The sequence below is a fragment of the Crassostrea angulata genome, chromosome 6, assembly GCF_025612915.1.
Source record: "Crassostrea angulata isolate pt1a10 chromosome 6, ASM2561291v2, whole genome shotgun sequence".
Classification (NCBI taxonomy): domain Eukaryota; kingdom Metazoa; phylum Mollusca; class Bivalvia; order Ostreida; family Ostreidae; genus Magallana; species Magallana angulata.
The window spans coordinates 13,413,057-13,424,445 of NC_069116.1; the positions used below are offsets into that span (position 1 = coordinate 13,413,057).

The 11,389-nt window shown below is 34.3% G+C and overlaps 1 protein-coding gene and 1 pseudogene across 1 annotated transcript; one reads left to right on the forward strand and one right to left on the reverse strand.

Annotated features, from left to right (window-relative positions):
• The first annotated feature begins 2,242 nt into the window (after positions 1 to 2,242).
• Positions 2,243 to 5,209, forward strand: LOC128189839 (uncharacterized; annotated as a pseudogene).
• A 244-nt stretch (positions 5,210 to 5,453) lies between these two features.
• On the reverse strand, positions 5,454 to 10,082 carry LOC128186676 (ATP-dependent DNA helicase RecQ-like). The gene is made up of 5 exons (XM_052856519.1): positions 9,755 to 10,082; positions 8,698 to 8,932; positions 8,260 to 8,603; positions 7,912 to 8,169; positions 5,454 to 5,572 (listed from the first exon to the last, which is right to left on the reverse strand). The coding sequence occupies exons 1-5, from the start codon at positions 10,080 to 10,082 to the stop codon at positions 5,454 to 5,456; spliced, it is 1,284 nt and encodes a 427-aa protein (XP_052712479.1).
• Positions 10,083 to 11,389: the final 1,307 nt, after the last annotated feature.

Sequence of the window (11,389 nt, forward strand, 5' to 3'; positions counted from 1 at the left end):
AACGAATTGACTTTAAAGCAGTCAGAATCAGTATCTAATAGTATTATTTGAATGATATAAAATCCAGCGATTTTGAAAAAGTAAAAAATGTACCGTTCATGCGCATACATGTTATATGAAATGCGAGAGAAGAAAATTGTTTGGAATCCCGATTAAAAAATAAATCAATGATTAGAAATTTCATTATTTGACTCTTGTTAACTTGATTTACGGAAAATAACAAGGAGATGTTTTAACACAATAATTACAATAAACGTGTACAAGCATTTTAACCACGAAATCCGTATGCATGGTACTTATTAAAAATAGTTAGTAGGAAATACGCCGTTATACAAATGTTAGGTCCGAAACACTCTGTATGTATAATGAAATTAGGTATACAAAAAATTGAACAAATTGAATAGGGCCATACGATTAACAGACTACCCCAATGCAGGTTATGCACAGTCACAATATCTATGAAATCAATGTTTAAAACGACCTACTCAGTATTTTACGACGATATACGTGTCACTGACTTGTGTACTGCAACTTTTACTCTATAAATTAGGATTTTTTTCTTCACGTTATTGCAAGAGCGCCGCGGGAAAAAAATAACGTCATACAACGGCAAATGACGTTAAGCTGCTACAACGTCACAATCAGCGTAAGGGGGAAAAGTTAAAATAACTCGTTTTAAAATTAAGAAAAAAAATATTGCTTGACTTTATGCATCAATTGTTTATTCTTTATCGTTTATTATGTCAGATCAAAAATAGTGCGACTTTTTGAAAATTTATTTCAAGCTCCGTAATCTACCGAGCTCATCCCGGAAAATCCCGAGCTCTCTGGCTCAATTGTACAGCGGATACCTTAAACATGGATTCCAATTCACAGTTCTCAATTCATGAGTGTAAGATATGCTTGACATGTAAGAGACATTTAGAAAATTGTGTAGAATTTCAGAATAAATTGAATGAAGCCATTGATAGAAAATCAACCTCAACATGTTCAACAAAACGAATGGCGTTTTCTCAGACTCCTAGTTCTTCGAAAAAGAGAATGTCAGTGATGCCAGCAATATACCTGCCAGGAAAGTCAACTGTAAGAAGAAAAAGAAACTTTTTTTAGAACTGGATACTGATGTACAAAGTGATGTAAAGAAATCTGACATGTGTCAATCAGATCATAACTATGGAAGTTTTGCATCACCAGTTGATATGGCACATATAAACTCAGTAAGAGCTAAACAAGAACTCTTTTGCAAGAAAAACCACCAGGATCAGTGTTATTCCGCAGATGATTTTTTCAAGAATAAAATATTACTGTCTGAAGTTCAAAAACTGATTTTGCTAGAGACTGAAGTCGTTGCGGACAAGTTATGCTCTCTCAGCATTCAACCTGGTCCATCAGTCCTGAGAACATTACAACATCCATCTTCCTTAAAATCAGAGGATATTTTGCATAAATGTCTGCTTGAATTTCAAAACTGTTTTCCATTTGTTTTTAGAGTTTTTCAGACATTAGCATCTCCATTACATGCTGATCAACAGAGAACTAATACATGTACATGTAATTCCACAATTGCTATGATGTATGCTATGGCCATGAATAGGAGAAATAAAGATTTGTGTGCCATGCAGAAGATAAACACTTGCATTGCCCTTAGATTTCACGCAGGCAATGACCTCTTAGATATCTTCAACAAGACTAGTATTACCCTTTCTGCAGACAGTAAATATACATTTGTGGACAAAATGGGAGATTTAAACACTGAAGGCATTGTGCGAAGTGTTCAGATGGGAATAGGAGGGAAAGTCACAGTTGATAATATTGATGGAATGACCATAGCAAGAGATGTTAGACTTACTGGAGGTAATAAACATTATCATTACACTGCATCTACCTATTACCCTGATCGTGCAGATTTGACAGATCTTGAAGAAAGCACCACACCAACACCTCCAGAGGAAATTAATTTTGATGTATTCTATCTCAGTGCAGAAGAGGAGAGCAGGTTAAAAGAAATGTATGGTTATATGGTATTTAATACTCAATCCATTTTTAATGTGTGTAAGTCAGATGTTAATTTAAAAGTAAGAAAATGAAAATGATTTTCAATGTATTCATCTCATCTTTATCATACGAGTACAGTGTAACTAAAATTTATTACCGGTATTGCTTATTTTAATAATATTAGAGGGCAACATAGATTTACAATAATTTCCATTTAATTTTTGATCAAGGTGGGTCGAACCTTAGTTAAATATTTCCCAGCTATGGAATGGATGGAACCATGTATCCCTTCACACATTCCTCATCAGTATAGTCAGCAGATGGAAAGCAAGTCACAGATATTTCCCCTTAAGGTAATCTTTTTAAGATTTTCCAATACTATAATTATCAATTTGTCTTGAAGAAAAAGTTATTGTTTAAAAAAAACTATATACATGTATGTTACTTACATATACTTACATATGTGTATACATGATGTTGTTTAATGTTTCTTGTACACAAATGTTATGAGATAGCACATTTAAAATCAACAAGTGAACATGTAGTAAACCACTAAGTTTCATATCAAGCCGAGTATGAATCCTTCAGATAATTCTTCAAGATCCCAAATATTATGGTGGTTGCATTGAGGTATTAAACGAATTAAGTAGACAATTGATGAATTCTTATGAAAAAGCTGGAAGACGTAAACACCTTTTAATGATTTAATTCGTTTTTGGTTTTTTTTCTTTTATGGATTTATATTTTCTATAATATGTTTGTTGCTGTTTTAAGAGGTTGGTTTACATGATTATTACTGACACCGTTTGAACAAATGTTTACTAGATTCTCTGATCATTGTTCTTTTATAGTTATATGAGTTATTTTGTTCATTGTATTAATTGTATTGTTGAATGGTTATGTAAGAAAAAAAATTTAAACACATTTTGGAGATCTGTGGTACAAAATATCTAGTGCAATTGCTGGAAAATTTTCTTTGATGTGTGTATTGATGAATTCTTAATCAAATATGTTTTTATTTAGGAGATGAATTTGAAACAGTTAAAATAACACTTGGAGGAGACCAGCTTGTTAGAGTAAGGATGAGTGGGGCTAAAGATCTCCTTGCTGGGGCTCACACTGCAGCTGAAAGAATGGAAATATTTGATCCTGTTGTAGAAGAACTCTTCCATGTCGAACAGGATTATCTTGAGGTTAGTTCTACTGTTGTTTAAAAGGGCATGGTCATGATTTTGGTCAAAAATTATTTTTCCGATTTTAATGTTTACAGTGCTTCAGTAAGGCATTTTTAATAGGCAACCAAAATTTGAGTTATAAGCGAGTTACAGAGCTTACAATTCTTTGCTATGTAAACAAAGCTTTTGTTTACATTTTGAATGTTGGAGTAAAAATTCCAGTTTTAGACCTAAAATGAATGTGTTATAAAACGTTAGGAACTATTTATTTATGCTTAAAGTGAATATTAAGAAGATTCTAGACAAGTCAGCTTGAAAAAATTTTTTACTATGTAAGCAAAAACAGGGCACGAGCCTTGTTTACATGACAAATAATTGTGAGCCTTGTATCTTGCTTATAACTCTATGACTGACACTCAAATTTCATTTGATCGTTAGATATACATTTCTAAAGCATAGTAAATATTGATAACAGAAAAATTGACCAAAATCGTGACCATGCCCCTTTAAACACATATTTGCCTATTGTACTACAAAATTAACATTTTAAAAAGGATTAAATGTGAGAATTCTATCTGTAGAAATTGTTCAAACGATTCTTTTCACAAAAGACTTCACGACAGGAAGGAAGTTTGGCTTTCTTTAAATGTCAGCTGAGGAGGACCAACGTAAATGGTCAAGTAAAAGGAGGGTTCCAGGTAGGTATCATATGTTGTTTATTGACATCGACATTTGATTCTTTCAAGATTTTTCTCTTGAATCAATGAATAGCTAAAGATGAGCAAGTATTCTGAGTTTTATGATTCTTGCCTATCGAAAGCTCGAGTGGGACTAAAAGCTTAGTGGAACAGAATTTTCAAAGACCTCACTGATTAGTCTTTAATCAGGCATCTTATTTGCATGATTTATATAAGCAATGAGCCCTTATCAAATTGTGAAATTCATGAGTTCAAACTCTAGTGTGGGCAGAGTTTGTGATACATATATAATAATACTTTTGATATCTTTTTTAGGCACACAGCGACTTTATACACACAGTTGGTGAAGCCTTACTTATTCAGCTATGTATGAAGAAATTTTCAATGGACAGCCTAGAGAGTGAGCCTGTCATTCCAAATTTAAACCTGCCAGAAAACATCTGAAACACTCACGTTAAAACAAGAAAACCTCTCTTTTGGAAGGTTGTTCAAGAAGTTGTCAATGAAATATTCATGGAATTTCATAACCCAGGATGTTTGCCTCCTGTGCACTTGGATTTTGAGGATACTTCTGTGATTATTCCCAGAGAACAACTCTGCAAAAATGGCTATGTAGACCTGAAAATGTCAACTGGTGAAGTTTACAGAGTATTTAATTCACATGAAACCACAGATGACTTGCAGAACTACTCCATACAATTACTTATGTGGTATATCCATTTTTGTGAATTTCAAGATGGGATACGAGAAGGGGACCCTTTCAGAACCAACATTAACTTAAAAAGAATGATTCCCTTCTTTTACACTCATTCCGTTCGGTCCAAGTATGCAGTTGAGTGTATAGATTATATCCTCAAAACAGAAGCCATGCTGCCAAAACTCACAGCTATGAGAGTTAGACTTGGTAGTTTCGTTAACCCACATGGAAAGAAGGGGGGAAATAAGCCAGCTGACATGCAACAAGAAAATAACATTCTTGTTCTTAAAGATGTCATAAAAGGTTTAGGTGCAAACAAAACAACCAAAGCTATGGAACGTGCATCTGCAGCAGCCCCTGTTGTAGCAGAAACTGTAGAAAATTATATGAGCAATATTCGGTGCATATCAAGGAGTGGAAAACAAAGTACAAAAGACAATTTGGAAGATGTGACATTTCTTGTTCAAATATTAGGTGGAATAGACCCATTTAGTGTCATTGACAACCGTAAGATGAATTTTTACAATAGTTTCAGGAAAAATCCATTCTCATCTATATCTTCAGAATTTCATTCCCATCTATTCAAAATAGTTGAGCGCTTGAAAAGATGTCAGAACATTGACCTTGAATACTACAACCAGTAAGGATTATTTAGACCCATTGGCCTCTTGTATAAATACTTATTATGTTAACTTTAATCTGAAACTCTATAGCAAATAATTGAACTTATATTACCATATAACTTAAAAATCCTGTTAAATCTTCAATATGTTATATTTGCATCTTTGAGACATGAATGAATTAAGGTTATCAAGGCAAGCAGTACTGTAATTTGTACATTAATAAAGATTTAGTGGTAATCTTGTGTCACTTTAATATTGCATCATGTTACAGTTCACAATCAGAGCAACAGCACAAAATTTCACACACATTACAACATTTACATTTTTTGGTTCCCTCTACTGGCTTGTAGTCCAAATGCTGTAGTAGTTGAAAACGCAAACATGCACAGGGCGAAAAACCTTCTTTAAGCAAGTCCTTAAAGGTGGCTTAAAGGTGACTTAAAGGAGCTTAAAGGCTATACAACCTTTAAGCCGCCTTTAAGTCACCTTTAAGCGAGTGCTTATAGGTCCTTAATGTCCAAACTTCTTTAAGCTACCTTTAAGCCACCTTTAAGCATCTTTAAGTGGCATTTACGCTCTCTTTACACTGCCTTTACACTGTCTTTAAGTGGCCTTTAAGTCAATATTGATCAAGCTGAACATTAAAACATATATTAAATGCAAAAGCTCTTTTATAGAGATGGGAGGGGGTCATCCGAGTGATAATATAATTTCCAAGGAAGGGGGGGGGGTGTTCCAGGCGGTTTTAATCGTCGCTCCATTAAACACAGATCGCTATCATCAGCACCGCTCTGATGGACACAGATTGCCGTTATAAAATTCTTTATAATTTTGTGGGGGTTTCAAAATTATTGTAGGTATGAGCGCAGTCTCTGTATCTTAATATGTGCATAAAACTAAATAAAGTATGTTTGTTTCCTATTATAAATTAATCGGTGAAAAAAATCTCTCTCTCTCTCTCTCTCTCTCTCTCTCTCTCTCTCTCTCTCTCTCTCAGTTCATCCAGTTATTAAACAAAATAAAGATAATGAACCAAAAATGCATGATTTAATTTGTTACTCGGTTTAAGGTTTGTATTTTTTTTTCAATTTTCATTATTTCTAACTCTAGATCTGCTAGATACATGTTAAAGATGAAAAGACTCTCAACTGCCTTTGTTATATCGGGCAGGATATTACTGCTTTGTTTGTCTAGACATAGTTTTGTTCGTTTGTGTATATCTAATTAGAGTCTATTGTTTGTCCAACTTAAGAAAACCCCTGGAACTAACACAGAATATACAAGATATACACAGCAGTTGTGTCGTGTGCCCAGGTGCATGTTTGTGTATATCTAATTAAAGTCTATTGTTTGTCCAACTTAAGAAAACCCCTGGAACTAACACAGAATATACAAGATATACACAACAGGTGTGTCGTGTGCCCAGGTGCACGTCAGGGTTTCTAAAGGCGTTGAATCTTAGTATGTACGAGTATACGATAAGTCTAGTGAATAAAAGTTAATTTACATTTGTAATTCATTTTCAAAGTATTATTTCCTAGCTCTGGGTTTCAAAGATGTTACGTCTACAAATTAACGATACATGTATGTAAGAGTAAAATCTTGAGGCTAATTAATTAATGTACCGGTGATCATAAATAGGGGTTGATTATTTAAATATATGTATAAGGGTAAATATGTCAAATATACCCGGCCTGGCACATCATACAATTGTATGTACAAGTCATTTGCAATTGCCACATGCAGTAAATACATCACCGGTAATTGGTAATTTTGTTTGTTATAGAATTGATAGTTTAAAAATCATGTACATGTACATACAATTACATGTAAATATTTAAACATATTGGAACGGCGCCGCGATCATGAAAACAGGGAATTGCGGGAATTTGAACAAATACCCTAATAGTATCAATGCATTTAATAAAAGAAATGATTTCATTTTCTTTCTTACATTTTTATAGCTATAAATTAGATGAACGTATATCTACTCGGTTTAAATTTATTAACTAAGAAAGCCTACTATAGTGAACCTAACGGTTTCCATTTAGGTATAATATATTTTTGTTCACTGAAGACCAAGTTCTGTATTTCATTCTAAATACATGCATGCATGTAATTTATAAATTAGATATAATTGATTGTTACAAACTGAATGGTTTGTCAAAATCTTTTCAAGTAAACACATTCAATACAGTGATTCAATATCCACTGATATATAGGATATAAAAACACTCATGAATATGTAAGTTGCCGTGGCGCAGAGGATGTGTGGTGATGCTAGTAAACTTAGGGTCCCGGGATCAAATCTCGCCGTGGCCGGTTTTTTTGGTTTTTTTTTTTCATTTTTCTTTCTAGAACAAAAACCGTTTTAATACCTTTTCTTTCATAAAGTTAATACATTTTGTTGGAAATTAAGCACAATATTGAATTAAATTTTTTTTAATGGCTTAAAGGTGGCTTAAAGGTAGCTTAAAGGTGGCTTAAAGAAGTTTGGACATTAAGGACCTATAAGTTGTCCTTAAAGGTGGCTTAAAGGTGGCTTAAAGATAGTCTTTAAGCTGCCTTTAAGCCATCTTTACGCTTTCTTTAAGCCACCTTTAATCAATACTTATAGCTTAAAGGTAGCTTAAAGGTTGCTTAAAGATCGTCTTTAAGCTACCTTTAAACACCTTTAAGCTATCTTTAAGGAGGACTTAAAGTTGGTCATTCATCCTGTGATGTATCTGTACTTATGCAGTATTGGCGCATTGAGTTTTGCATGCCAGGCCTGTTGGTCCTTACATCTGTCTTATTGACAAACAAAATAGCATCCGCTGGCAGTCCATCTCGTCCCGCGCGGCCAGTTTCTTGTAAGTACTTTTCAATGCTGGTGGGACATTTAAAGTGTATGACCTTCCGTACAGCAGGAGCATGTAAACCAATGCCAAGGGCTACAGTGGCAAGTACTACACGAATAACTGGCTCGGATTTGCTGATTTCTGATATGATGAAATTTTTCATTTTATCAGGGTAATGAGTATGGTGTTGTGCATAACATCGATTCTCTGGAGACTCGACTCCTAACTTACTTTCCAAAAACCTATATCCATACCTAATTGATTCCAGATCAGTATAGATGAAGGTGAGAGGGTAATGTCTCCTGTCCTCTTGTAGACCAGTCACAATGTCTCCCAGAATTTTGTCCAGATCGTCCTCTTGTCTTACACTCGGGAGTCTGTCATACTTATAATACTTAATGTTTGGTCTGTCTGGGTTTTTAGAAATAAACAAAGGATCTCTTAAACCAAGGTTTTTAACTAAGTTCTCTTTAGTTGATTGGGAAGCAGTGGCTGTTAAAAGGGACACAGGTACCCTTGGGAAAATGCCCAGCAATTCTTGAATTCGGGCAAAATCCTTCCGAAAGTCCTCACCCCTTAAAGAAAATTAACGTTTACAATTTAGCATGTGTAGAGGCATTCCAAAGGAAAATAAGTTTCTGATTTGCAAATGCTTTCTTTATATCATACCATTCATGTATCATGTGGGCCTCATCTATACAGATGCCAAACACATGATCATGCAAAATTTTGCTGTGCAAAATTTTCCTTCCTTCTCTTGAAGAAAGGAAAGCCTCAGGATGTGCATATATGAGCTGGTATTTCCCCGCTGCCACATCATCTATTGAGACTTTCGTCTGTATATTCCCAACGTCTTCAGCAGTGTCATCATCATTGTCACCTTGCTCATCGTCATCCTCAATATCTACAGGATGACAACTTAATATGCTCCTATTTGTTTGCGTATCTGTATTGTGTACCAAAAAATTGTCTAATCTGGCAAAGTGTAATATTGCACTGCATAAGTTATATCAATCGTACTCTAATATTGTTGATAATAATTTGAGGCATATAGTTTTTGTCCTATGATGTCCTTTATCAATCTTTTCATCATGCATCCATCATACTTAAAAAAAATAATTTGAGAATATGGTGCTTAGCTGTTCAGTGGAACCCTCGGACATAAATAAAGTTTTATCGGACAACTGGGTGCATTAGCATTTACGGTTACACATGCAGGTTTAATTGATAGAATAAGTAAATATTTGGCCTCTTAGTTTAAGCAATTCTTGCTGTAAGTTGCACTTCAGACTGCCCCCAGGATTTGAACCTGGACTTCCTCAAAGCCAGCCAAAAGCAATTGCTAGGAGCATGAGGTGTGCTGACCAATTACACTAAGGCAGTCTGTAAAGTACATTTATTTACAACAAAGAATTAAGGTGTGAATAGGCATTATGCACTAATAAACTTTTTAGAAATGAATTACTTTAGAAATGGGAGTTGGTGATTTATTAATCTGTTAAAATTAATCTGTTAGAAATTAACAAAATGTAACATTCTTGCAACATTTGGCTGAAAAAATCTAGGCCTAATTCTTCTAATCTAATCTCATTCTTCTAAATTTGTCTGTATAATCTTCAATATTGATCAATACATATTTATATATAATGAATATGTAGATTTAAAAACATGACTATTTTGATACCAAGTCTGGACATTTATGAGAACAACATTGGTAATTACAAACCTGTCCCCAGTGCAGGTTTTAGCGTGTATGTTGAACCATCTCTCCCTGTGATATCTAAAAAACAGGCTGAAATCCCGTTTTCACAGAGTTTTCTGACCTGGTCCTTCATGATTGCGTTCAGAGGAGATTTTACAAGGTCACACGCCATAGGGTCGTCAGAAAGAAAGGGCATCAGCTGAAATGTGATACTTTTCCCAAATCCTGTTGGAAGAAGACACACAATGTCCTTTGACTCCATAAAAGCACGAAGTGCAGTTATTTGTTCTGGCTTTAACTCGTACGTGATCCCAATCTTTTGTTTAGCTTTTGTTAATCGGTTGAAATCCATGGTTTTCGTTGAAGTGAAAGTAGAAAAAACCCACGTGTTTTGTATAATATTAATGAAGTGAAGTAGATTAAAAACACTAATTTTGTATGATTGACCTGTCTTTTTTATAAAATATACTTATGTAAATAGTATTTTCTACCTTATTTATACAATCTTTTGAGTTTTAATACATGGAATTAAGACCGATATGTACGCACTTATTTTTTTCCGTAAATTGTCCGTGTTGTAATCGCGGACGTACATTATCTCTTTTCGGTATGCGTTATGCGGTACATGGTAGTGTCTCTGTGTGCAAAGACGCAGAGGACTATGGGTAGTTTGAGAACTTCGTTTTAGAAGGATGGAATACCGAACCCAAAGTTATAAACTGATTGAATCACGCATTTCCTTTATTATTATCTTCGTAATAACTCAGATTTGAATCAGAACTAGCTCATAATATTTGCAGTTTATATTTTCCTTTCGATAAGGATTATTTATGCACAATTACTTTGAATTTGACTCAGTAGTTCTTGAGAAGAAGTTTTTTAAAATGCAACCCTTTTTTTTTTTTTTTTTACAGTTTCGAGGTTTTCTCTGCTTTGAATAAAAATCGTAATTATTTCATTTTTTTTATTTTAAAAAATTGATTTAAATTTGCTTTTCCATAAGGATGCTTTGTGCCAAATGGTTGAAATCGGCTAAGCAGTTTCAGAAAAGAGAATCAAAATGTAAAAAGTTTAAAGACGGACGACGGACAAAATGTGATCAGAATAGCTCACTTGAGCATTCAGCTCAGGTGAGCTAAATATGACTAAAAATTCGTTTAGTTACATATATCAGGCACGGAGCAACAGGGGGGGGGGGGGGGGCTGGCCCCCTCCCCCACTTTTTCTCGCAGCAACACGTTTTCTGAAATTAACATATAAAAAAATCGGATTATCATGGAGTTGCCCCCCCCCACTACTTTTTAAGGAGTATGTAAGAAATTGGAATGAAAATGAAGAGTGAAATTGAAAACGACGGGTCACAGCCCGCTTCGGCGAATTTGTTCCTCCAGTAAATATTTCAGCTACATAAATACATATATATTTGTTTGAATTCAAAATGATAATTCGTTGTTAGTAATGATAATCCAACATCAATTATTACTTGCATTGTACATGCACCGTAATAGGTAATGTGTAACAACTTGTTCCGTTGCACCGTTCAAATACGGCAATCTTTTTTAAAATCAGGATTACATCATGTACACACGTGCATGGTGAACAGCCCTTTACTTGAAAACTCTTGCTCTTGCTTATTACATCCTATATAACATTTTCATC

Coding starts and splice junctions, on each gene's coding strand:
- LOC128186676 (XM_052856519.1), bottom strand. CDS start 10,082: ATGGATTTCAACCGATTAACAAAAGCTAAACAAAAGATTGGGATCACG. Junction 8,604..8,697: donor GCCCACATGATACATGAATG/GTATGATATAAA, acceptor ATTTTCTTTAAG/GGGTGAGGACTTTCGGAAGG. Junction 5,573..7,911: donor ATACTGCATAAGTACAGATA/CATCACAGGATG, acceptor TTTCGCCCTGTG/CATGTTTGCGTTTTCAACTA.